This window comes from Podarcis melisellensis (assembly GCF_964234715.1).
Source record: "Podarcis melisellensis genome assembly, chromosome: 18".
NCBI lineage: Eukaryota > Metazoa > Chordata > Lepidosauria > Squamata > Lacertidae > Podarcis > Podarcis melisellensis.
The window spans coordinates 2,776,993-2,804,066 of record NC_138536.1 but is presented as its reverse complement, the minus strand read 5'-3'; the positions used below and the strand labels follow the sequence as shown (position 1 = coordinate 2,804,066).

At 51.5% G+C, this 27,074-nt stretch overlaps 2 protein-coding genes across 5 annotated transcripts in view; one reads left to right on the top strand and one right to left on the bottom strand.

Moving 5' to 3' along the window:
- The first annotated feature begins 606 nt into the window (after positions 1-606).
- POLR2E (RNA polymerase II, I and III subunit E) lies at positions 607-10,046 on the top strand. Of its 2 annotated transcripts, XM_081895927.1 has the most exons (8): positions 607-707; positions 2,185-2,359; positions 4,950-5,065; positions 6,773-6,853; positions 7,690-7,748; positions 8,473-8,551; positions 9,304-9,390; positions 9,477-10,046. In XM_081895927.1, the coding sequence occupies exons 1-7, from the start codon at positions 651-653 to the stop codon at positions 9,367-9,369; spliced, it is 633 nt and encodes a 210-aa protein (XP_081752053.1). In that variant the 5' UTR covers positions 607-650; the 3' UTR covers positions 9,370-9,390; positions 9,477-10,046. The 2 variants fall into 2 exon arrangements, with proteins under 2 accessions (XP_081752053.1, XP_081752052.1); XM_081895926.1 differs by having other exon boundaries at positions 9,304-10,046.
- Positions 10,047-10,666: 620 nt separating this feature from the next.
- ARHGAP45 (Rho GTPase activating protein 45) overlaps positions 10,667-27,074 on the bottom strand; it is a 51,872-nt gene continuing 35,464 nt past the window's right edge. For 2 of the 3 annotated variants that reach the window (XM_081895413.1, XM_081895414.1), the window contains 7 exons: positions 24,538-24,701; positions 23,443-23,631; positions 22,291-22,428; positions 19,875-20,110; positions 17,825-18,074; positions 15,954-16,047; positions 11,547-13,572 (listed from right to left, as the gene is read on the bottom strand). In XM_081895413.1, the coding sequence (XP_081751539.1) occupies positions 13,208-13,572; positions 15,954-16,047; positions 17,825-18,074; positions 19,875-20,110; positions 22,291-22,428; positions 23,443-23,631; positions 24,538-24,701 (1,436 nt within the window). In that variant the 3' untranslated portion in view covers positions 11,547-13,207. Of the gene's footprint in view, positions 13,573-15,953; positions 16,048-17,824; positions 18,075-19,874; positions 20,111-22,290; positions 22,429-23,442; positions 23,632-24,537; positions 24,702-27,074 lie in introns of all 3 variants that reach the window. The other variant, XM_081895412.1, reaches the window with a different exon arrangement.

Below are 27,074 nucleotides of genomic sequence, written 5' to 3'. Positions count from 1 at the left end.
CCTTAGCTAAAATGCATAAACTTTAGCCGTTGAGCAAATGCAAAACAAGAACACGGCTCTCTCCCTTATCAGTGGGGATAAATAATAAAAATATTATTTATTTTTATTTTTAAAGTAAAAATAGTGCATTTTTTAAATGACAGGGAAGGCAGGAATTAAACATTGCATCCAAATCTTTCAAAAAGAAGAGAAAAAATACAAAAAAGTAAAAATATAAAATGCAAAAAAGAAAATATATTGGTTTTTTGTGTGCATTTAAGCCATATATAGGCTTAACTTTCCCCCCCTAAGAAGCTCAGTAACATTTGTGTCCCTAGCACTACTCTTCATTTTTCCCCCTTGCGTAGTATCTCTATGCTCCCATCGTTGCTATAGCGACAGGAGGGCAACCGGAAGCGTTGGCGCCTGCGCAGTACGGCGCCGGAGAAACCCATGATAGCTTTTAAAAAAAAACATCGCGCGTGCGCAGAACTGCCATTGCGGCGCTCGTTGGGGAGAAGAGGCGTGAAGTCTCCATACGCATGCGTAGAGCCTTCTCCGTCATAAAACGGCGCCCGGACGACGCGCTTTGCGCATGCGTAGTTTCTCCAGTCGGGTTTATAAAGCCCTATTGCGCCTGCGCAGTGTTCTTCGACGCTTCGCCGGGCGCCATGGACGACGAGGAGGAGACGTACCGCTTGTGGAAGATCCGGAAAACCATCATGCAGGTCTGGGCGGGCGGGGAGGGAGGAGGGGAGGAGGGAGCGGGGGTCGGAAGAGCCCGGGAACGAGGGGGAGGGAGGGGGCTGAAGAGGGGAGGGGGCTCCCTTTTATAACGCATGCGCAGTACTTCGGAGGCCTACCTGGCAGGGCCGTTGTGCGAAGACAGACCTGGAGGGGAATTAAGGGTCATAACCCCCCCCCCTCCTGGAGGGGCTCAGGGTCATAGCTGTCAACTTTCAGATTTGAAAATAAGGGGCCAGCAGCCTCGGAAATACGGGATCAGCAGCCCAAATAAGGGATCAGCAGCCTCACCTGTCCCAGACCCTCCTGTCTTCCACTGCCTCCCGCAGTTTGGTCAAACTCAGGCTGGTTGCTTCGAGAACACTGTCCCACCATCTCATCCTCCGTCGTCCCCTTCTCCTTGTGCCCTCCATCTTTCCCAACATCAGGGTCTTTTCCAGGGAGTCTTCTCTTCTCCTGAGGTGGCCAAAGTCTTGGAGCCTCAGCTTCAGGATCTGTCCTTCCAGTGAGCACTCAGGGCTGGTTTCCTGCAGAATGGATGCATTAGAACCATCTCGTCCTCATGGTTCAATGTTACTAGTGAGCAAAGTTACCCAGTCAGGATTTGAATCTTGGTCCTAACTTTTGGGGTTAAGTTTCTATTTAGTAAAGGGGCCCCTGAGGGACGCGGGTGGCGCTGTGGTCTAAACCATTGAGCCTCCTGGACTTGCCGATCAGAAGGTCGGCGGTTCGAATCCCCGCAATGACGGGGTGAGCTCCCGTTGCTCGGTCTCTGCTCCTGCCAACCTAGCCGTTCGAAAGCACATCAAAGTGCAAGTAGATAAATAGGTACCGCTCTGGAGGGAAGGTAAAAGCCGTTTCCGTGCGCTGCTCTGGTTTGCCAGAAGCGGCTTAGTCATGCTGGCCACATGACCCGGAAGCTGTACACCGGCTCCCTTGGCCAGTAAAGCGAGATGAGCGCCGCAACCCCAGAGTCAGCCACGACTGGACCTAATGGTCAGGGGTCCCTCTACGGTATCTATGGACCTTAAGGTCCTCCGTGGGGCATACCGGGAAAGGCGGTCCCGTAGGTACGAGGGACCTAGGCCGTGAAGGGCTTTAAAGGTCAAAAGCAGCACCTTGAACCTGACCCTGTACTCCACCAGGAGCCAGTGCAGTTTGAAAAGCACTGGGTGAATATGCTCCCATGGCAGAGACCCCGTGAGGAGCCTCGCTGCTGCATTCTGCACCCGCTGGAGTTTCTGGGACAGCTTCAAGGGCAGCCCCGTGTAGAGCGAATAACAGTAGTCAAGCCTGGAGGTGACCGTTGCATGGATCACTGTGGCCAGGTTGGGGCGGGAAAGGCAAGGGACCAACTGCTTGATGCGGCGAAGGTGGAAAAATGTCGCCTTCACTGTTGCTGTAACCTGCAATGGATTTCTCTCTCCCCTCTTGTTCTTCCTTACTTCCAAATCGCTCCAGCTGTGTCACGATCGAGGCTACCTGGTCACCCAGGATGAGTTGGACCAGACCCTGGAGGAGTTCAAAGCCCAGTTTGGCGACAAGCCCAGCGAAGGACGACCCCGGCGGACGGACCTCACTGTGTTGGTGGCACACAACGACGACCCCACCGATCAGATGTTTGTCTTCTTCCCAGGTGAGGCGATGGCATTCAGCAAAAGGTTTCATCCCCTTTCAACTGCTGCTTTGATTGTGTCATCTTCCTAGGCTTGGCTAGCTTTCTCTTTTTTCTTTCAACAGGATGTGCTTCATTTTTTAATTTTTGGAACTTTTTATTTTGACAAAGTAAGAACAAAAATGTGCACCCCACCACCGAGACCATTCCATTGTAACTGTCCAGCCTCCCAGAATTTTAGCACCACTTGTGATGGTTTGGCCCCTTTTTGTTTTAATAATAATAGTAATAATAATAATAGTTTATTATTTATACCCCGCCCATCTGGCTGGGTTTCCCCAGCCACTCTGGGCGGCTTCCAACAAACCACTAAAATACAATAACCTATTAAACATTAAAAGCTTCCCTAAACAGGGCTGCCTTCAGATGTCTTCTAAAAGTTGGGTAGTTATTTTTCTCTTTGACAACTGGTGGGAGGGCACAGGGCGGGTGCCACTACCGAGAAGGCCCTTTGCCTGGTTCCCTGTAACTTGGCTTCTCGCAGTGAGGGAACCGCCAGAAAGCCCTCGGAGTTGGACCTCAGTGTCCGGGCACAACGACGGGGGTGGAAACGCTCCTTCAGGTATACTGGACCAAGGCCTTTTAGGGCTTTAAAGGTCAGCACCGACACTTTGAATTGTGCTCGGAAATGTACTGGGAGTTGTTTATTTCCTTGACATCTGAAGGTTGGGTGTTCCACAGGGCGGGCGCCACCACCGAGAAGGCCCTCTGCCTTGTTCCCTGCAACCTCACTTCTCGCAGGGAGGGAACCGCCAGAAGGCCCTCGGAGCTGGACCTCAGTGTCCGGGCTGAACAATGGGGGTGGAGACGCTCCTTCAGGGATACTGGGCCTTTGAGGCCGTTTAGGGCTTTCAAGGTCAGCACCAACACTTTGAATTGTGCTCAGAAACGTACGGGAGCCAACATAGGTCTTTCAAGACCGGTGTTATGTGGTCTTGGTGGCCGCTCCCAGTCCCCAGTCTAGCTGCTGCATTCTGGATTAGTTGTAGTTTCAGGGTCACCTTCAAAGGCAGCCCCACATAGAGCGCATTGCAGTCGTCCAAGCGGGAGATAACCAGAGCATGCACCACTCTGGCCAGACCGTCTGCGGGCAGGGAGGGTCTCATCCTGTGTACCAGATGGAGCTGCCCTGGACACAGAATTGACCTGCGCCTTCATGGACACCTGTGAGTCCAAAATGACTCCCAGGCTGCGCACCTGGTCCTTCAGGGGCACAGTTACCCCATTCAGGACCAGGGAGTCCTCCACACCTGCCCGCCCCCTGTTCCCCCAAAACAGTCCTTCTGTCTTGTCAGGATTCAACCTCAATCTGTTAGACGCCATCCATCCTCCAACCCCCATTTAACAGCACACATTCTACGAACACCCTCTATATCTTCTCAAAATCATTTCTCCTGCATATTTTCCATCTTGCCTTAATGGCACATGTTAATTTATCATTAATAGCTGTATCCCACACCTCTTTATACCATTCTTCCATTTTATATTCTACTTGCCCCTTCTACTGCCTAGCTAGAATAATTCATGCAGTTGTCAGTAAACTTGTGACAATGCTATACAGTGGTACCTCGGGTTACATATGCTTCAGGTTACATACGCTTCTGGTTACAGACTCTGCTAACCCAGAAATAGTACCTTGGGTTAAGAACTTTGCTTCAGGATGAGAACAGAAATCACGCGGTGGCAGCGGGAGGCCCCATTAGCTAAAGTGGTACCTCAGGTTAAGAACAGTTTCAGGTTAAGAACGGACCTCCGGAATGAAGTAAGTACTTAACCCGATGTACCACTGTATGTGCAACTTCTCAGATGCTGCTTCGCTGTCACACTGAGGTCTGGAAGCTTGCTTTTTTTATTAAGAAACGGGAGTCTTGCCTGTTGGCTCTAGAGAGGGTAGTGGTGAGGACAAATTACCGTATTTTTCGCACCATAGGACGCACCTTGTTTTAGAGGGAGGAAAACAAGAAAAAAAATTCTCCCCCTCTCTGCCCAGCGCCCCTTCAGCGAAGCGGCAGGAGGGGCTGCGCAGAGAGGGGGAGAATTTCCCCCTTTTGTTTTCCCCCTCTAAAACAAGGTGCCGTTTAAGGTGCGTTCAGTCACCTTCAGGCAGCTACCTTGGAAACCTGGAGAGGGCTGGGTGCGCACCGACCCCTCTCGCTCTCCAGGCTTCAGGTTCCTTTCGACCTGCTCCTTGGGGCTGGCGGGGGGAAGCCCACCACCAGCCCCAAAGAGCAGGTTGGGGAGAAGCGGAAAGGCGCGCAGCGGAGAGGCTGCTGCCATAGGAGGGCTTCTTTAGCCCCAAACACACTCTTCAGCTGGGAGCGGGTCGTGGGGCGCTTCTTTAGCCCCGCCAGTGCCCTCCCGGCTGGAGAGGTGACGCGCGGCTATAGAGGCTCCTGGTATACCCGCGTGTCACCTCTCCAGCCGGGAGAGGGTCGCGGGGCTATGGCTTCTTCGCTCCATAGGACGCACACACATTTCCCCTTCATGCGTCCTATAGAGCGAAAAATACGGTATTTTCTCACGCCAACCGTGCCGTTTTGTTCCCTTTCAGAGGAGCCGAAGGTTGGGATTAAGACCATCAAGATGTACTGTCAGCGGATGCAGGAGGAAAACATCACCCGGGCCCTCATCGTGGTCCAACAGGGCATGACTCCATCAGCTAAGCAGGTAGCCAAGTCCATCTGCGCGGTGTTCAACCTAGAGGGCACAGTTTGGGCTAGTTTGGGCACAAGACATTCGGCGGGCAGCGAACCTTCGCAGGCGACGAAATACTGTACTTTTCTGCGTATAAGATGAGGGTTTTTTTTTTACTCAAGAAGAATGCTAAAAATCGGGGGTCGTCTTACACACAGGTAGTGCAGAGGGTGGAGAGGCGATTTGTTTCAGCCGCTCGTCACTGGTGCTCGGGTGTGTGGTTGGTGGCTGCGGCAAGGGCTGCTTAGGATTGGCCGTTGCTGACACAATTGGGCGGGCAATCGCCGGCCGCTGTCGGCGAGCTGACGGGCGCTTGTTTGCTTTGGCGACACGTGCGAATCTCAGCGTTTGCGGCTCGGGCGAGTGGTTTTCGGCATCCCCCTCGCCGCCCCCCGAAACAGCTTAACAACTCAGGGCAGTCCTTCCCCCAGAAACAGTTCAACAACATTGGGCCATCTCCCCCCCATTTTCTTAAATTGTAGCCCCCCAAAATAGCCCCGTCTTATACACGGGGACGTGTTGTACACGGGAAAATATGGTACCTTGGTGCAGGTTACTACTCCCCTTTGTGCTGATGTTATTTGGTTCAGGGCTTGCTAACCTAGTGCCTAAGGGACGCAGGTGGCGCTGTGGTCTAAACCACAGAGCCTAGGGCTTGCCGATCGGAAGGTCGGCAGTTCGAATCCCCGCAATGACGGGGTGAGCTCCCGTTGCTCGGTCCCTGCTCCTGCCAACCTAGCAGTTCGAAAGCACGTCAAAGTGCAAGTAGATAAATAGGTACCGCTCCGGTGGGAAGGTGAACGGCGTATCCATGCGCTGCTTTGGTTCGCCAGAAGCGGCTTAGTCCTGCTGGCCACATGACCCGGAAGCTGTACGCCAGCTCCCTCTGCCAGTAAAGCGAGATCAGCGCCGCAACCCCAGAGTCTGCCATGACTGGACCTAATGGTCAGGGGTCCCTTTACCTTTACCTAACCTAGTGCTTAAAGGACGCAGGTGGCCCTGTGGTCTAAACCACAGAGACTCTTGGGCTTGCCGATCGGGTCGGCAGTTCGAATCCCTGCAACGGGGTGAGCTCCCATTGTTCGGTCCCAGTTAACCGATTCACTGTCTCTGGGAAGCATTCCTCCGCCCTCCCCAAGCTCAATGAGGGCTGAGAAAGTGGCAGAACATAAAGTACAGAGCAGGGGTAGGCAACCTGAGGCCCCTGGGCCACAAGTGGCCCGCAGGGATTGTTTAACCGCTCCACGAGCCGCCCCCGAACCAAGCCGTCGGCTCGGTGAGTCCCCACATGCTGTGCTAAACCACCACGGCGCGGGGACTCCCTTCCGTGGTGCTGGAAATCGTGTGCGCACGTGCGCCGCGCACAGAATCCAACCCACAAAGGGAACTCTGCTGGAGTGAACTGGCCCAGGTATACCTTGCTGACCCCTGATAAAGAGGTTACAAGACGTAGGAGTGACGTGGGTGACTAGGGGCGTAAGGGGGTGGATTTCCTAATTGGGAGCACCGCCATTCCTAGGAAATGGGTTCTTTGTTCTCTCGCTGTGATCATTGAAGTTTCTAACTTGTAAGAAGGCTCATTTTCCTTTGTTCTGCTTATCTACTGCCAAGCGGTGGAGGAAGCCAATTCCCTGAAGCCTGACATTAGCTTATGTCCCTTTTCCTCCCGCTCTTTTTCAGTCTCTCGTAGACATGGCTCCCAAGTACATCCTTGAGCAGTTCCTTCAGCAAGAGCTGCTGATCAACATCACTGAACACGAGGTGAGGCGTCTCCTCCGTTTGATTTAATGCTATATAAATGCTGCTTAGGCAACAGAAAGTCTCCAAAATGAGAACAAAACCAAGTCTCCTCTTTTCCAGGCCAAAGGTCCACCCATTTTGTTGAATCAATCACACAGAATGGTTCCGGTTGGATTTGGAATAAAAGTGCAATTAATTGTTGCCATTTTGAATCTTACTGTGTTATCTTCCTTACTGGGTTGTGCAAACAGTTATCCTGAAATACGTGATTTAGCAGAGTAATTTGGAAGTGTCACCAGAAAACAAAATGTATTCATGCCAGATTAGTCCGCTGTGGAACATTTGTTTCCCTGTAGGACACAAAAACGGCCTCCATTCTTACCCAAGTTGTTTCTCTGCCTAATGGGTTGAAAGAGCTTTCTGTGTGCCAAAAGTGACTAGCTGTGTCCTCATCCTGTTTTTTGCCTGCGTCCTGACCTACCTGAAGGAGCGTCTCCACCTCCATTGTTCTACCTGGACACTGAGGTCCAGCTCCAAGGGCCTTCTGGCGGTTCCCTCACTGCGAGAAGCCAAGTTACAGGGAACCAGGCAGAGGGCCTTCCCGGTGGTGGTGCCCGCCCTGTGGAACTCCCTCCCACCAGATGTCAAAGAGAAAAACAACTACCAGACTTTTAGAAGACATCTGAAGGCAGCCCTGTTTAGGAAAGCTTTTAATGCTTAATGGGTTATTGTGTTTTAGGTTCTGTTGGAAGCCGCCCAGAGTGGCTGGGGAAACCCAGCCAGATGGGCGGGGTATAAATAATAAATTATTCTTATTCTTATTCTTATTATACCTTTCTTTCTTTCTGCCTCTGCAGCTGGTTCCTGAACACGTTGTCATGACCAAAGAGGAGGTGACTGAGTTACTGGCCCGATAGTATCCTTCTTTTCGTTCTGCTGCCCTATCCTCGTAGGTCTCAAAAGTCATGTTAAAGGTAAAGGGGACCCGTGACCATTAGGTCCAGTCGTGGCCGACTCTGGGGTTGCGGCGCTCATCTCGCTTTACTGGCCGAGGGAGCCGGCGTACAGCTTCCGGGTCATGTGGCCAGCAGGACTAAGCCGCTTCTGGCGAACCAGAGCAGCGCACGGAAACGCCCTTTACCTTCCCGCCGGAGTGGTACCTATTTATCTACTTGCACTTTGCTGTGCTTTCGAACTGCTAGGTTGGCAGGAGCAGGGACTGAGCAACGGGAGCTCACCCCGTCATTGCGGGGATTCGAACCGCCGACCTTCTGATCGGCAAGTCCTAGGCTCTGTGGTTTAATCCACAGCGCCACCCATGCCCCAAAAGTTATGTTACAGAAACACAAAATACATAAGGAAGATAATTAACGCTGACACTAACCCCTGTACCACGCAGCTTCTGTTTTGATTTCTCCATCCCCTTTTGCCGTCTGAATGTGGCCCTCAGAAGGGAGCGTGTGGCCCTCAAAAGGGATCCCCCCTCGCCCAACCGCCATTGTCTGACGCTAGTTGTCATGAGCCAGGACATGAATGAGTGCATCTTCTCCCCGAATTGAACCTTGCTTGTTACACTTGCCTTCTTTCTTCCCGGGGAGGTGAAACGGATGGATTGCTTTCCCTTAACTGCTTCCCCCCAGTAAGCTCCGAGAGAACCAGCTCCCCAGGATACAGGCCGGGGACCCGGTGGCTCGCTACTTTGGAATCAAGCGAGGCCAGGTAAGGACTTGCGGAAAGGACAGCGTTGGGCCACACGTGAGTCGAAGGGGACAGGAACCAGTTCATGGGCTCTCTGTTGCTCTACAGCAACTTCCAAGAGGCTGCGATCTACTCATAGAATTAAAAACTGGGGTTCAGGTCAAAGGTAAGGGGACCCCTGACCATTAGGTCCAGTCATGGCCGACTCTGGGGTTGCAGCGCACATCTCGCTTTACTGGCCGAGGGAGCCGGCGTACAGGTTCCTTGTCATGTGGCCAGCAGGACTAAGCCGCTTCTGGCGAACCAGAGCAGCGCACGGAAACGCCGTTTACCTTCCTGCCGGAGCTGTACCTATTTATCTACTTGCACTTTGAGGTGCTTTCGAACTGCTAGGTTGGCAGGAGCAGGGACCGAGCAACGGGAGCTCACCCCGTCATTGCGGGGATTCGAACCGCCGACCTTCTGATCGGCAAGTCCTAGACTCTGTGGTTTAACCCACAGCGCCACCCGCGTCCCATGACCTTTTTTTAGGGAGGAGGAAAAGCCCTGTTTTTACCTGTTTGACATGCTTGTTTTACAGTCATGGGAAAGAGAACATTACAATTTAAATTTAAAGGGCTTAGTCTCGTGTTTTTTTAACTACTGAAACTTGCTGCCATCGCCACTGCCAACAATTCCAATATATTATGCCTGTATTGTGTGAAAAAGGCTACCGGCTCCCTTCCTGCCTTCTCCCAAATCAGTACCTGATTTTGAGAACTGCCTTCTTCCAGGTGGTGAAGATCATCCGTCCCAGCGAGACGGCAGGACGGTATATCACCTACCGACTGGTGCAGTAGCCGGCAAAACTACTTCGCAAGGTACTCTTATCTCCTTACCTTCAGAGGAAATGTGGGCGGCCTCTTTTTAGAGAGATCTTCTTTGCTGAGAAACGCTTCTTTGACAGATTTTGAACAGCATACCTAACAAGATGCCAACACTTCTCCTATATTGCCTCGTGGTTCCGCCAATTTTCCGTGGAGCGCGGAGACGGCAAACCTGCCTTCCCAGTAACCGCGAGGGTCGGAATTTGAGGTGTACGTGTTTGTGTCTCTTCTGGAAAGCCCAGGTCAGTGGGAGTCTTCTTGGACAGGCGATTGCTCCTTCGAAACCACCCAAGTTTCTAGACCTGAAGTGGAACCGGTTGCTAACGTCGCAATAAGCACCCTTCTGATAATTCCACCCCCAACCGAACTGGGACTGGGTATATTTTGCTTACGCTGATGGGGTAGCCTGGAAGTGGTTTTTGGCTGTGTGCTTTGAATGAAGAAGCCTGGATGGAGGACCTATGTAGAGGTATCTGCCTTTAGAGTGTGCTTGCAGTAAACTGTTTGCGAGAAATTTTCTGGACTCCTGAGAACGTTCCTCTTTCTTTCTCTGTTTTGCTGATCACTGCTGGGGGAAATCCGCCTCTCTTGAAAGGAGCCTCGACTGTCTTAATAAGCTTATCATTTCAATAAAGCATTGGAACTGATAATGTTTATTTTTATTAGGATTATTGTTGAGCGCTTGGAAAGTGTCTAGCATTTTGTAGGAAAAAACTGAAAAGGGAAACCATGGAGGGAAAGATGCCCCCAGTTGTGTAATAATAATAATTTATTATTTATACCCCGCCCATCTGGCTGGGTTTCCCCAGCCACTCTGGGCAGCTTCCAACAGGATATTAAAAGCACAGTAAAAGATCAAACATTGAAGACTTCCCTAAACAGGGCTGCATTCAGATGTCTTCTAAAAGTCAGATTGTTGTTTATTTCCTTGACATCTCATGGGAAGGTGTTCCACGGGGCGGGTGCCACCACCGAGAAGGCCCTCTGCCTGGTTCCCTGTAACATCGCTTCTTGCAGGGAGGGAACCACCAGAAGGCCCTTGGGAGATGGACCCCGGTGTCCGGGCTGGACGATGGGGGTGGAGACGCTCCTTCAGGTATACTGGGCCGAGGGCTTTCAAGGTCAGCACCAACACTTTGAATTTAACAACACTTTGTTATTAACCAGTGAGGTATTACAGGTATTTTGGAGGCTTCCTTGCAAACGCTATTTCCAGGGTGGTTGTTAATTGTTGCAGGAGAGTGGGAAGGAAATTGACGCAACTCCAGTGGATTGTGTACTCTTACTTTATTTTCATACCTGACAAAAGCATCAGTCCAGGATTGCGAGTGCAGCAGTTTAAAAAGCAAACCAGCGGGCTGCCAAACAGGCAGGCTCTCAAACACAGGGAGGGGTACCTTATGTACAAATAATTAAAAAGCCGAGGTTATTAAGACCTGAACCTCCACACTCTTTCCCCTCATCCATCCTCGACACATGAAACAAAACTCTCACACACGGTACCGTTCCTGCCTTCTCCGGAAGCTGATATTTCTTTTGCCTCTGTTCCCTGTAAAAGTAATGGGACCCCTGACCATTAGGTCCAGTCGTGGCTGACTCTGGGGTTGTGGCGCTCATCTCGCTTTATTGGCCGAGGGAGCCGGCGTACAGCTTCTGGGTCATGTGGCCAGCAGGACTAAGCCGCTTCTGGCGAACCAGAGCAGCGCACGGAAACGCCGTTTACCTTCCCGCCGGAGTGGTACCTATTTATCTTCTTGCACTGGCGTGCTTTCGAACTGCTTGGTTGGCAGGAGCAGGGACCGAGCAACGGGAGCTCACCCCGTCACGGGGATTCGAACCGCCGACCTTCTGATCGGCAAGTCCTAGGCTCTGTGGTTTAACCCACAGCGCCACCCTTTGCTGGGAACCGCCATCCCATTAAAGCACAACGGAGTCTCGCAAGAGGCGTCTCGGTTCTTCGAAAGCCCTTGCCACTAGGCGGCGCTGCCGTGCTCAGCTTCTGCCAGGACACTGCGAGAACGGGGCGATGGATTAGGTGGGTCTCTTGGGCCAGATCCAAATCAAAGCTCTCCTTAATGATGCTGAAGGTGTTTTTTGCATAGGTTTTGGCAAGTTAGTTGGCCTCACGGAAGAAAAACCTTTCTGCTCTGTTGTTTTCTTACATTTCCCACAGGACTGTTGGCATTACCAGGAAGCGGAGCAGGGCTGCTCTGACACCCACACCTTTTGCCCTGGGTCCCAGACCCGCCCCCTTTTTAAAGCAATATAATAATTATTATTTATATGCCACCACCCGACTGGGTTGCTCCAGCCACTCTGGGCAGCTCCCGACAAAATGCTAAAAACATGTATATATATAAAACACTTCTACAGGGTGACTGGTTTTGTATAGGGCTGGGCATGTATATCCATATATCGTCCAAAGCGGTTTGAAGTCCGTATCGTGGTGCCACTTTCGTAATTTTCGACCTGGCAATACATCGTGGATCGTGATGTTTGTGTACACAAAAAATCACAATTGGGGAAACCATGAAGCCGGCCGACGCCTCTACATAGCTCCATCTTTATTTCAGACGTGGTAGATTAGTAGATAAACGCAGTGTTTGGCCGGTGTGTTGAAAGCTAGGTTTTGCCCAGCCCTAGTGAGAGCCCCAGTCACTGCCCTCTCATCTTTTGTTCAGAGGTAAATATTCTCTTGGGTACCTAGGAGTGGAGAAATTGGAAACTGCCTAATGCCAAGAATTTGTCCTGAATCGATTTAAAGCTGTATTATGCAGAGTCTTGACCACTGGTCCATTTGGCTCAATACTGGCCACACCAGCTAGCGACAATTCTCCAAGGTTTCGGAGAAAGGGAGTCTCTCCCAGTCTGAACTGGGAGATACCGGAGATCGCAGCCGCCTGAACACCAAACATGCTCTAAAGCACAGAGCCACGGCCTTTTCCCAGCAACGCATCTACTGCTAGAGTCGGGAAAAGCCTCTTAAAATCTGAACTAAGTGATCGACGCACCCATCTTCTGTTCACAAAACGATGCAGGTTACGCTAGCTTGAAATCCTGAGCTGGGATCCGCTCGTCCAACAAACCCGTCTCTCTGGGGAAATAAGCCTCATATAAGAAAGACTTTTACTTAATTTTTTTCTAGCTTAATGAGCTAGGAGTATTTTTTTGGAGCACAGTGCAGAAAGCAAACTGCAACCGTCGCCAGCAGGCTGCAATCCGGCGCTTATCTGTTCAGTAGCAAGTCCGCAGCGGCGCTTGATTCCTGGAAAGGGTGGATCACAACCTTTCTAGTACCTCTTAATCCAGCAAGCCTCCCCCACGGTCAGTTTGTACCCTGACTTTTTTTAAAAACAACACAATGACATAGCTGAAGGGGCTGGCATTTAAAAACCCAACCCTATCCGTAGCAAAATAAACAAAGAGTTCTGCTTTGCTAAAGTGAAGGCCCTTCAAATCAGTACTTTGAAAGGGGCTGCTTTTCCGGGTAGTTTCTGGCAGAGAACCGAGAACCTCTGCGAACAAGGACAGGACGGTGCAAATATAATATCACAACAGGGTTGTATCTGGGACTGTTCTTTTTAACACGCCGCTCGTGCAAAAGGGGTTGGGAGCCTGCTAAACCACACGGAAACCTTAATTTCGGCCTGCTCCGGTTTCGCGGCCAGTTCCAAAACGGGCGAAAGGATAACCAGGTTTGCGTTGAAAAGGCAGGTTAGCAAGGGCACCAAGAACTGCAGGAATTGGCTTTTGTTCGTTGGCAGATCTTATGCATACGGACTGTTCTTTCCCGTTTTCGAGGCTGGGGAAACTACTCTAACGCCTTGTAGCCGAAAGGTTGCGGAAACGCCACGTTGTTCGACTGGTTTGTGTTGCAAGCCTCCGGCGGCCTTCCCGCATGCCCTTCCGCACTCTCCCCGTCGCCCTCTCGCCCGAAAACCGCATCTTGGTCCACTTCCTTTTGGGTCGGGCAGTGCTGCAACGGAGAGACGTCTTCGGAGTCCGACTGACCGGCGCTGTAAGTGCGGCTCAGGGCCCCTTCCTCGCTGGCTTCGTCCGCAGACGGGGTCTCCTCGTCGCCGCTGGTCTCGCTGCCTCGCCGCGGGGGCCCCTCGATGCCCGCCTCTGCGGAGTCTTCAGGATCCGAGTCGGAATCAATGAAACGAGTGCTGTCTTCTGTGTAGGGATAAAATGCAACCCATTACTGCCTTCCTTTCTCTCCTCCCTTGTTCTTCTGCCAAGGAGATCTGTGTGGGTTCCCCATTTTATCCTCAATATCCCTGCTAGGTGGGCCAGCAATAATAATAATAATGATGATGATGATACAGTGGTATCTCGGTGTCAGGGAACTGCCATCGGAGCCAGAGGGAGAGGGAGGGCTCCAGAGGGGTTCCAGAGAGCGTCACAGGAGGGAGAGAAGCAGCCCATCTTCTGGGGAAGGAAATCAGCGTAGCACCAGTGGAGAAGGGGGGCAGATGGGGGAATCGGCGAGGGGGCTCCAGGACTCCTCACCGGGGACCAGCGGGGAGAGCACGGGTCCTCCGCTGCCCACACCCTCCCTGCGCAGAAGACTTCTGCGCAGGGAGAGTAGGCGGCGACTAGGCGTCAAAGAGCTGCTTTGCTGGAAGAAGTTCAAGAAACGCCCACTGACGGATTCCGCCAGCGATTGAGACAGCCACGGGTGAGAGGCTGTCCAGACAGAAAAAGTCCACCCAGGTAACCCAGCCAGGTGTGGCGCCGATTTACACACGAGCAACCCCTAGAACCATTACACTTGGGTTACAGACACTTCAGGTTACATACGCTTCAGGTTACAGACTCCGCTAACCCAGAAATAGTACCTTGGGTTAAGAACTTTGCTTCAGGATGAGAACAGAAATTGTGCAGTGGTGGCGCAGCGGCAGCGGGAGGCCCCATTAGCTAAAGTGGTGCTTCAGGTTAAGAACAATTTCAGGTTAAGAACGGACCTCCGGAACGAATTAAGTACTTAACCAGAGGTACCACTGTATATTATTTATACCCTGCCAATCTGGCTGGGTTTCCCCAGCCAGTCTGGGCGGCTCCCAACAGAATATTAAAAACGCCATAAAACATCAAGCATTAAAGACTTCCCTGAACAGGGCTGCCTTCAGATGTCTTCTAAAAGTCAGATAGTTGTTTATTCCTTGACAGCTGAAGGAAGGGTGATGCACAGGCGGGCGCCACCACTGAGAAGGCCCTCTGCCTGGTTCCCTGTAACTTCACAACTAACAGGGAGGGAACCGCCAGAAGGCCCTCAGAGCTGGACCTCAGTGTCCGGGCAGAACGATGGGGGTGGAGACGCTCCTTCAGGGATACTGGGCCATTTAGGGCTTTCAAGGTCAGCACCAGCACTTTGAATTGTGCCTGGAAACATACTGGGAGCCAAGGTCTTTCAGGACCAGTGTTATGCGGTCTTGGCGGCCGCTCCCAGTCCCCAGTCTAGCTGCCGCATTCTGGATTAGTTGTAGTTTCTGGGTCACCTTCAAAGGTAGCCCCACGTAGAGTGCATGGCAGTAGTCCAAGCGGGAGATAACCAGAGCATGCACCACTCTAGCAAGACAGTCTGCGGGCAGGGAGGGTCTCATCCTGTGTACCAGATGGAGCTGCCCTGGACACAGAATTGACCTGCGCTTCCATGGACGGCTGTGAGCCCAAAATGACTCCCAGGCTGCGCACCTGGTCCTTCAGGGGCACAGTTACCCCATTCAGGACCAGGGAATCCCCCACACCTGCCCGCCTCCTGTCCCCCCAAAACAGTACTTCTGTCTTGTCAGGATTCAACCTCAATCTGTTAGCCGCCATCCATCCTCCAACCGCCTCCGGACACTCACACAGGACCTTCACTGGTTCTGATTTAAAAGAGAGGTGGAGCTGGGTATCATCCGCATACTGATGAACACCCAGCCCAAACCCCCTGATGATCTCTCCCAGTGGCTGCATGTAAATGTTAAAAAGCATGGGGGAGAGGACAGAACCCTGAGGCACCCCACAAGTGAGAGCCCAGGGGTCCGAACACTCATCCCCCAACACCACTTTCTGGACATGCAACCCATTACAGCGGTACCTCGGGTTAAGTACTTAATTCGTTCCGGAGGTCTGATCTTAACCTGAAACCGCCGCCGCACAATTTCTGTTTTCATCCTGAAGCAAAGCTCTTAACCCGAGGTACTATTTCTGGGTTAGTGGAGTCTGTAACCTGAAGCGTATCTAACCCGAGGTACCACTGCACTGCCTTCCTTTTTTTATTCCCTTGTCCTTCTGCCAAGGAGATCTGTATTCGTGGCTCACCGTCCCCATTTTATCCTCAAACTAACCCTGCGAGGCGAGCCGCCTGAGAGAGAGAGATTGCGAGTGTGTGCCTGCGTTGACAATTATGGGACCGCCTCGGTTTCAAACTGCTTTCCACATTGTGTTTTAATTTCCACGACCCGCCTGGGACCTTAAGGTGAAGCTGGGAGAGTATAATAAATTGTAGAAAGAAAAATATTGTATTATCACCCGGCGCCCAACCTTCGGACAGGTGTGTTCCGCCTCACCTCTGTACAGGTCCTCATGAAAAGCAGCCTCTGTCTGCTCAGCGGAGGCCGTGAGGTACAGTTCTGTGTCGTCCGACGGCTGGCATGCGTCTTCCTGCACGTGGAATGCAAGACGTTGCTGAGGTATTTTATTTATTTTTTAAAATAATGATTTTTATTTGATTAAAAAAAATAAATGCACAACAATATCAGTTGCAAACCCATTATAAAGAGATTGTTCTGAATCTCAAAACTTCACCCCCTCATCCCCTCCATGGCTCCTAATATCAACATTTACAACTGCCTATTAATCCGTTAACCACGTATTTTATCCATAGTTTCCGTTACCAAGTTTTCTTTACATTTCCAGCAGATATTTGTGCTAGTTATCTACAGTTTTGCTAACTTACCAGGAGTCAAATAGCACCTGCGCAGCATTTCCACATCATTTTATTTCGGAGCACAATGTGCCCTAAATTTCAAATCTGTTTCCCATAACCTCTCCCAATCTGCCACCTGTATAAAGGTAAAGGTACCCCTGCCCGTACGGGCCAGTCGTGTCCGACTCTAGGGTTGTGCGCCCATCTCACTTAAGAGGCCGGGGGCCAGCGCTGTCCGCAGACACTTGCGGGTCACGTGGCCAGCGTGACGAAGCTGCTCTGGCGAGCCAGAGCTACACACGGAACGCCGTTTACCTTCCCGCTAGTAAGCGGTCCCTATTTATCTACTTGCACCTGGGGGTGCTTTCGAACTGGGACCGAACGACGGGAGCTCACCCCGCCACGGGGATTCGAACCGCCGACCATACGATCGGCAAGTCCTAGGTGCTGAGGTTTTACCCACAGCGCCACCCGTGTCCCTATACATTATACCCCAAATCCTTTGCCTGGTGTGTCATTACAGATGTGACCTGTTCACCTTTTGTATGCCTTTCAAAGAGCAAATTACACATTTTCGACAGCGATTTATTATTGTTTTCTAACAGGTCTTTTTGAAATCTTGATATCTCATAAGCAAAACCTTCCTTTTTATCTGCCTTAAAAATATCATTTAGTTGGTAATACAGCGGTACCTTGGTTCTCGGACAGACTGAATTCTACAATAGCAAGAGGCTCACACCATCAGCTGCATGTAAAAAAATCTGTGCATGTAAAAAGGGGAGTGTAACTCTGCTACATAAAGGAACTTGCTAGCATAAAGTAAAATTAAAGGGACCCCTGACCATTAGGTCCAGTCGTGGCCGACTCTGGGGTTGTGGTGCTCATCTCGCTTTACTGGCCGAGGGAGCCGGCATACAGCTTCCGGGTCATGTGGCCAGCAGGACTAAGCCGTTTCTGGCGAACCAGAGCAGCACACGGAAACGCCGTTTACCTTCCCGCCGGAGCAGTACCTATTTATCTACTTGCACTGGTGTGCTTTCGAACTGGTAGGTTGGCAGGAGCAGGGACTGAGCAACGGGAGCTCACCCCGTCACGGGGATTTGGACCGCCGACCTTATGATCTGCAAGGCCTAGGCTCTGTGGTTTAACCCACAGCGCCTCCCGCGTCCCGATCAGAGAAGTAATACTCCCACTCTGTTCTTCCTTCTGGGTCCAGTTCTGGTCACCACAATTTAAGAAGTGTGTTGACAAGCTGGAAGGTTTGCAGAGGAAGGGGACTGAGATGATCAAGGGAGCACACCCCGTCGTTGCGGGGATTCGAACCGCCGACTTTCTGATTGGCAAGTCCTAGGCACTGTGGTTTAACCCACAGCGCCATTTGCGTTAAGTTAGGAAGGATATTGAACAATATATCCTCTCCTGCCACCCTGAAGATTCCCAAAAATCCAGCAGTCCCCGCTCAGGAAGCTCTCCCTTTGCAACAGCAACCTCTCCGAAAATTTTTCCCCTTACCTGGTTCTCGGCCGCGTCGCCATCTTCCTGAACCACATCTTCGGGGCTTTCCGGCAAAGCGCCGCCGGTTTCAAAGATGGCAGGGTAGAAGGTTACGAGGGCCTCGACGATGCGGGCTTGATGCGGGTAGTCGACCAGCGAGGAGAGGGAAACGGTGGCCTCCGTGGGTCTCGGGCGCATCAGCGTGGGGCCAAAGACGATCCCCAGGTTGCCAGGGGTCATCTTGTTTTCTTGTTCGACTTCGACGATCCTGGGGGCAGAATCGGGCAGGACGGCACAGTTCACAAGGGAACCCTGGTCTGTTTTGCAACACCGAGGGAGCGGGGTCTTCTCATTCTAAATACAGCGGAACCTTGGTTCTCAAACGCCTCGGTACTCAAACAACTTGGAACCCAAAACCGGAAGGAAGTGTTCCGGTTTGGGAACTGTTTTTGGAAGCCAAACGTGATCCGTTTTGAGTGTTTACGCTTCTGTTTCGAGCGTTACACCGAGGTCTGTCTGTTTATTGCCATTTATTTTTGAGTGTTTGTGGCTCTTTTTTTGTTTTTGTGACAATGTGGAACCCAGTTCAGCTACCGGATGACTGATTGTGTGGCTGCAGAAATGGATAAAAGCCCCCTATCCAAACTATGACTATCACCTGGAGTACTGTGTCCAGTTCTGGGCACCACAGTTCAAGAAGGACACTGACAAACTGGAACGTGTCCAGAGGAGGGCAACCAAAATGGTCAAAGGCCTGGAAACGATGCCTTATGAGGAACGGCTAAGGGAGCTGGGCATGTTTAGCCTGGAGAAGAGGAGGTTAAGGGGTGATATGATAGCCATGTTCAAATATATAAAAGGATGTCCCATAGAGGAAGGAGAAAGGTTGTTTTCTGCTGCTCCAGAGAAGCGGACACGGAGCAATGGATCCAAACTACAAGAAAGAAGATTCCACCTAAACATTAGGAAGAACTTCCTGACAGTAAGAGCTGTTCGACAGTGGAATTTCCTGCCAAGGAGTGTGGTGGAGTCTCCTTCTTTGCAGGTCTTTAAGCAGAGGCTTGACAACCATATGTCAGGAGTGCTCTGATGGTGTTTCCTGCTTGGCAAGGGGTGGGACTCGATGGCCCTTGTGGTCTCTTCCAACTCGATGATTCTATGATCATCAGTGCAGGTAAGAAATAAAGGTAATTTTAATCTTTATCGTCTACAATACTGGCTTATTTATTTTACAGTACACTACATTGATTGTTGGGATGCGGGTGGTGCTGTGGGTTAAACTACAGAGCCTAGGACTTGCCGATCAGAAGGACGTGGTTCAAATCCCCGCGATGGACGGGGTGAGCTCCCGTTGCTCAGTCCCTGCTCCTGCCAACCTAGCAGTTTGAAAGCACATCAAGTGCAAGTAGATAAATAGGCACCACTCCGGCGGGAAGGTAAACGGCGTTTCCATGCGCTGCTCTGGTTCACCAGAAGCGGCTTAGTCCTGCTGGCCACATGACCCAGAAGCTGTACGCCGGCTCCCTCGGCCAGTAAAGCGAGATGAGCGCCGCAACCCCAGAGTCGGCCACGGCTGGACCTAATGGTCAGGGGTCCCTTTACCTTTACATTGATTGTTGCTTTCATTTTATGATTCAATGGTCTCGTTAGATAGTAAAAATCATGCTGTTTTAGGGCTTGTTTGTAAAAGCCTGGAACGGATTAACCCGTTTTGCATGACTTCCTATGGGAAAGCACACCTCGGTTTTGGAACGCTTTGGTTTTGGAACGGAACTTCCGGGACGGATTAAGTTTGAGAACCAAGGTACCACTGTATTGCCTACAAGGTACACAGCAAATTAAAAAATTACATTTAGCGGGGAAAGAGATGGTTGGTGACGTCACAGGTTTGGGCCAATACGCCGAGACTCCTGAGCTTGCGGAACCTCCAGAATAGAACGGATTAAGTTTGAGAACCAAGGTACCACTGTACCGGCTGTTGTGGAAGGAAGGGAGTGAAAATCTCACCACCACCCTTTTATTGGAGGCAGGGTCTCCTGCCAGCAGTCGTCCCCCCTCTCCCACTTACCTCCTCAAATGCAGAATGATGTACTTTAGGGTGGACAAGTTCTCCGGCGGAAGCTCCTTCAGAAGGTCCCTCAGCTTCGTCACCAGCGCCACGACCACCTTCTCAGTCTCGGGTCCCCTGTCCACCAGCTCGGCGATGCTCTTCCCGGGTCGTCCCTCGGCGCCTCCCTGAAGGCTCTCCTTAGCCAAACCCATAAGGCTGTTGTACATACGAAATGGCATGATGGGTTCTGGGAGCTGGAGCCAATGATATAATGTCCTTGATTAGCTCAGTATCCCCAAAGGAGCATCTCCACCCCCATCATCCATCCCGGACACCTGGGTCCATCTCCGAGGGCCTTCTGGCAGTTCCCTCCCTGCGAGAAGTGAGGTTGCAGGGAAGCAGGCAGAGGGCCTTCTCGGTGGTGGCGCCCGCCCTGTGGAACGCCCTCCCGTCAGATGTCAAGGAAATAAACAACTCTCTGACTTTTAGAAGACATCTGGAGGCAGCCCTGTTTAGGGAAGCTTTTAATGTTCGATGTTTCACCGTGTTTTTAAAATTCTGTTAGGAGCTGCCCAGAGTGGCTGGGCGGCGTATTTTTTGCTCTATAAGACGCACCAAACCACAAGACACACCTAGTTTTTGGAGGAGGAAAACAAGAAACAAAATATTCTGCATCTCAGAAGCCAGAACAGCAAGAGGGATCTCTGCGCAGTGAAAGCAGCAATCCCTCTTGCTGTTTTGGCATCTGGGATAGCTGTGCAGCCTGCATTCGCTCCATAAGACGCACACACATTCCCCCTTACTTTTTAGGAGGGAAAAAGGGAGTCTTATAGAGCAAAAATACGGTATATCATCATCATTATTACTAAGGTATGTCTGGTCTGGAGGAGGGAAAATGGAGAGCCGTTCATGACTGCCAACTTAAAATATCTCAAGGGCTGTCACATGGGAGATGGAGCAAGCTTGTTTTCTCCTGCTCTGGAGGGTCAGACCTGAACCAACAGATTCAAGTAAGAGTGTGGTGCCTGTAACATCGAGGTCACGGGTTTGATTTCTGTATGGGACAGTGTGCAGGGGTTGGGCCTCCCCTCTACAATTCTATGGTTCTATGAAAGGAGATTCCGACTAAACATCAGGAAGAATTTTCTGACGGTAAGAGCTGTTCAGCCTTGGGATGGAAGATGGCGAACTCTCCTTCCTTGGGAGGTTTTTAAAGAAGTGGTTGGGTGGCCATAAGAATGGTATCCATTCTTAAGTAAATCAGCCCTGAGTGCTCACTGGAAGGACAGATCCTAAAGCTGAGGCTCCAAGACTTTGGCCACCTCATGAGAAGAGAAGACTCCCTGGAAAAGACCCTGCCCTGATGTTGGGAAAGATGGAGGGCACAAGGAGAAGGGAACGACAGAGGACGAGATGGTGGGACAGTGTTCTTGAGGCTACCAGCATGAGTTTGACCAAACTGCGGGAGGCAGTGGAAGACAGGAGGGCCTAGCATGCTCTGGTCCAGGGGGTCACCAAGAGTTGGACACGACTAAACAACAACAACTGGGTGGCCATCTGCCATGGATGCCCTAGCCAAGATTCCTGCATTGCAAGCGGTTGGACTAGAGTCCCTTCCAACCCCACAGTTCTGATTCCACGACCTGCGGACACTGTGGTCATAAAACAGGCGTAGGCAAACTCTGGCCCTCCAGAGGTTAGGGACTACAATTCCCATCATCCCCACCAGTGGTCAGGGATGATGGGAACTGTAGTCCCAAACATCTGGAGGGCCGGAGTTTGCCTATGCCTGTCATAAACTCAAGTGTTTCTTCCGTCTCTGCATGGAGAAGGGAGCCCTCAGTATTGCCACCTTGCAGCCCAAAGACCGCCCAGGCATAGCTGTCAGCTGTCCCTTATTTGGCGGGAAAGTCCCTTATCCCAGCACCGTGTCCCGCTGCTGTCCCTTACTGATGATGTCCCTTAAATTTCCCGGGTTTCAAAGGAAGCAGCTCCTCTCCCTCCCTCCCTGCCGGCCAGGGAGGAGGGAAGCTCCAACTGTGTTGCTTAGCTGTGTTGCTCACCCAATAAGGAGTCTAAGAACGACTGGGGGGTGCAGCTTGCATGCCTTGTGCCGATCAAATCGGCCGCCTTGCCTGGGAACTCGTCTTTGCTCAGCGCTTCCCAGCGGAGAGGTGACGGTGGTTTTCCTTGCTGCATCCCCTTTGCCGGGTTGCTGCGCTGTGGGAACCTCCGCTTGAGGCTTCGCTTGGCTGCTGGCTGGGCTTTCTGCCTTTGGCTCGGAGGGGCTCAGAAGTTGAACATACCTGTGCTTGGAAAATCCCTTATTTTGGCTGCCGATCCCTTATTTTTGAGGCTGCCGGTCCCTTATTTTCAAATCTGTAACTTGACAGCTATGTGCCCAGGTCCCACGCACAGCCCCGGGGAGACTCACCTGCCGCAGGTAGAGCTTCAGCACGTTGCTGATGTCGTGAGGATAGGCCTGGGAGAGCTCGACCAACTCTTTCCCGTTCTCAAAGGCCTGGCACAACTTCTCCACGCGGGTCTTCACGCCGTTGACGCGGTAGATGCCCTAGAGCGGCGATGGCAAACCATTTAGAGACCCGAGTGCCAAACTTGCAACCCAAAACCCACCGATCGATCACAAAGCGCCAACAACAGGGCAATTTAATAGGGGATTGTCTGCATGACTGGGAGAGTCCACGACCAGAAGGAGGAGGAGTACCAGGAGGAATGGATGAAATTCAAAGACTATTTAGTTAAATACTCTAAGATAGCATCATTGGAAAAGCTTGCAGATTCCAGACAGGCTTAGGAGTTCATGATGTGATTTTAGAGAATGATATATTTAAAGTCAAAACGAAAACAAAGTAAGAGGTTAAGGGATTATTGGGTGAATTTTATGAGAAAAGAGATTTGGGAAAACTGTTACAATGATACACAGCCAGGGGGATTTGAGGAAGTGACTTAACAATGTTACTAAGATTGGATCAAGTACAGTTAAGATGTATGTCTGTTTGTGTTTGTTTAAAATTTTGGAAAAATTACCTTTACCCTTACTGACAGGATAATATCATCTGAAAGAACTGAAACACTTGATTGGGAGCCACCCAGAGTGGCTGGGGAAACTCAGCCAGATGGGCGGGGTATAAATAATAAATTATTATTATTATTATTATTATTATTATTATTATTATTATTATTATTATTATTATTACTACTACTACTATTATTATTATTATTAATTGGAGCAGGAACTGGCAAGCTACTCCAGTATCCCTGCCAAGAAAACTCCATGGACAAAGAGACAGGAAGGCCTGGTGTGCTCTGGTCCAGGGGGTCACGAAGAGTCGGACAAGACTAAACGACTAAACAACAACAACATTAATATTATTATTATGATGCCCACCTCCTCCAGCCTTGCAAAGCTGGGCGCGTTGCCCTCCTTAAAAAATATCAGCAGCTCTGGTAGGGGGCGGCGCCAGAGGGATCTTTGCCCCACAGCGCCGGCTATGCTTAAGGCAGCCCTGACCACAACCAGGATAAAATCTGAATCATTGGGTTTTTGTCCATACACCCTGCTCACCTTGGTCTTCATCGCCCGCCTCTCGATCTCGCAGATGCACTTCTTAACGATGAAGGGGACGCCGTCGGAACTGAGGCGACTCTGCTGGGCAAAGTCCCTCCCGAACAGCTGTAGTTTTCCCTGGAGCTTTTTGTGCCCGCATTGAATGGCCAGAGTCTCCAGGCACTTCTTGTGGCAGGCCAGGTAGCACTGCGGGCGACGGGGAAAAAAACAGCAGCGTGAGAGGAGGGTGCCCCCAGTTCTAGAAAAGGCCACCAGGTGGCGCTGCTTGCCCTCCCCCCAGCTGCTTTTAGACAACTTAAGGGACGCGGGTAGCGCTGTGGGTTAAACCACAGAGCCTAGGACTTGCTGATCAGAAGGTCGGCGGTTCGAATCCCCGCAATGACGGGGTGAGCTCCCGTTGCTCGGTCCCTGCTCCTGCCAACCTAGCAGTTCGAAAGCACGTCAAAGTGCAAGTAGATCAATAGGTACCGCTCTGGCGGGAAGGTAAACGGCGTTTCCGTGCGCTGCTCTGGTTCGCCAGAAGCGGCTTAGTCCTGCTGGCCACATGACCCGGAAGCTGTACACCGGCTCCCTCGGCCAGTAAAGCGAGATGAGCACTGCAACCCCAGAGTCGGCCACGACTGGACCTAATGATCAGGGGTCCCTTTACCTTTAGGCAACTTAAGGCCTGGGAGCTGGATCCGACCCAATTGCCTTCTCAATCCAACCTGCAGACGGTCCGGGAATCAGTGTGTTTTTACATGAGTAGAATGTGCCCTTTTGTTTAAAATGCATCTCTGGGTTATTTGTGGGGCATAGGAATTCGTTCTGTATTTTTTCAAAATATAGTCCGGCCCCCCACAAGGTCTGAGGGACGGTGGACCGGCCCAGGGCTGAAAAAGGTTGCTGACCCCTGTTTTAGATGCATGAGCAAGGTGACGTTTCCATCTCTTGCTCCACTTTCTGCGAGCGGCTCTCGGGGGGGGGGCATGTGGCCCTCGGAGTGGGGACCCCCCCCACTCAAAATGGAATCGTAGAGTTGGAAGGAGTTTTTTCCCCAAAGGTCACCCAGCCCACCCCCTACTTCAATTTGGGAATTTGCACGCTTCCTACCTCCTCGCACTCGGCTCCCTGGAAATAAACGTAGCTGTTGCACTCCCTGCATTTCGAAGGGGTCCGCAGCTTCCTCAGACGATGCGTCTGCGCAGCTTTGGATAAACCCATGTGGCGGAAAGGGCCGGTGGGTGTCGAGATCTCCGGAGTCATGTCGTCGATACCTGGGAATCGGGGAAGGGAAAGGGCCGGTGTGACGGCCTGGGATTCGGACTCGGAGGCTGAATCTGAGGAATCCCAGCCTGCACAGGAGTCCCCGCCTCCAGAACCACCTGAGCCGGGGCTGGAGCTTGAGCCTGAAGGGTCCTCACCTGTGCTGGGTCCACAGGTGAGCCTGCTCTGGCTCCTGAGGTGATGGAGGACCCATTGCCTGCAGGTGCTCCACTCTCAGCCCCGTCAGAGGAAGCTGAGGTTGCCTCTGGGTCCGGTAACCCTCCAGCCTCTCCTGAGCTGCAGAGGCTCAGGGCAGAGAGGCGGAGGGAACTAAGTTCCCGCAGGAGGAGGGCTCGCCTCCAGGCCAGGAGAGGTGAGTCACCTGTGGATCAGGGCTGCCGTATGCCTCGGGGCAGATAAAAGCCAGCCAGCCCCAGTCCCAGGTTACGGGAGCAACATGGTTGGTAGCCTGTTCCTGCCTGAACCCTGTCCTGCTCTCTTGCCAGAGCTCCTGACCTCACCCGATTCCCTGCCTTGGACCCAGCTTCAGCTTTGACGGACAGCCTCCATACCGCACCCTCAACCTCGGACTGGACTTGGACCTCACCACACGGTTAACCCTTGGGACCAGCACAGCTGGTTTAGCTGCCCCAAAAGTCCTGCTTTCAAGGGGCAAACGAGAGCAATTCGAGCTTCTGGAATGTAAATACAGTGGTACCTTGGTTCTCAAACGCCTTGGTTCCCAAACGCCAAAAACCCGGAAGTAAGTGTTCCAGTTTTCTAACGTTTTTCAGAAGCCGAATGTCCGACACAGCTATTGTTTCTGGGGCTCCTTCGCTAATCAGAAGCCGCGCCTTGGTTTCTGAACATTTCAGAAGTCAAACGGACCTCCAGAATGGATTAGGTTTGGCGCTTTTCTTTTTTTTTTGCTATTCATTTTGTGTTTTTGTTTTTGAGGCTTTTCTGGTTCGTTTGTTGTATTGTGTATATTCTGCCCTTAGAGGTCGCTAGTGTGACACTGTATCGCAATGCGTATGTTCTGCCGCCAGGTGTCGCTGTGGCAGTGGGACCCCCAAATACAAAGGCTGTCTTGTACAGTGGTACCTTGGTACAAGAACGGCTTGGCTCCTGAACAAATCGACTCCCAAAGGCCGCAAACCCGGAAGGGAGTGTTCCGGTTTGTGAAAATTTTTCGGAAGCTGAATATCCGATTGAGTGCAGGAAACTCCTGCAGCCAATCGGAAATGGCACCTTGGTTTTCAAACCGTTTCGGGAGTCGAAAGGACTGCTGAAACGGATTACGTTTGAGAACCAAGCTACCACTGTATTGTCTTTTCTGCCCCTAGAATTTGCTGGTTGCAATGCATATGTTCTGTCATTAGGTGTCGCTGTGGCAATGCGACCCTAAATACGAAGGCTGTGTTGTATTGTTCATATTGTGCCCCTAGAGGTCGCTAGTTTGACACTGTATCACAATGCATATGTTCTGCCACTAGGTGTCACTGTGGCAGTTGCACCCCAAATACAAAGGACCTATTGTATTGTGTATATTCTGCCCCTAGAGATCTCTAGTGTGACACTGTATTGCAATATATCTGTTCTGCCGCTAGGTGTCGCTGTTGCAGTGGGACCATAAATATAAATATAATTATGATAATAATTTTATTATTTATACCCTGCCCAGCTGGCTGGGTCCCCCCAGTATTGATGTGGGTGGAGACGCTCCTTCAGGTATACTGGACCGAGGCCGTTTAGGGCTTTAAAGGTCAGCACTTTAAATTGTGCTCAGAAACGTCCTGGGAGCCAAAGTAGGTCTTTCAAGACCAGCGTTATATGGTTTCGGGGGCCGCTCCCAGTCACCAGTCTGGCTGCCGCATTCTGGATTAGTTGTAGTTTCCGGGTCACCTTCAAAGGTAGCCCCACGTAGAGCGCATTGCAATAGTCCAAGCGGGAGATAACCAGAGCATGCACCACTCTGGCCAGACAGTCTGCGGGCAGGGAGGGTCTCATCCTGCGTACCAGATGGATCTGCCCTAGACACAGAACTGACCTGTGCCTCCATGGACAGCTGTGAGTCCAAAATGACTCCCAGGCTGCGCACCTGGTCCTTCGGGGGCAAAGTCACCCCATTCAGGACCAGGGAGTCCTCCACACCCGCCCGCCTCCTGTCCCCTGAAAACAGCACTTCTGTCTTGTCAGGAGTCAACCTCAATCCATTACCTCAATCCAGTGTTCTGCCGCTAGGTGTCGCTGTGGCAGTAGCACCCCAAATATGAAGGCTGTGTTGTATTGTCTACATTCTGCCCCTAGGGGTCGCTAACGTGACACTGTAGTGTAATGCATACGTTCTGCCGCTAGGTGTCGCTGTTGCAGTGAGACCCAAG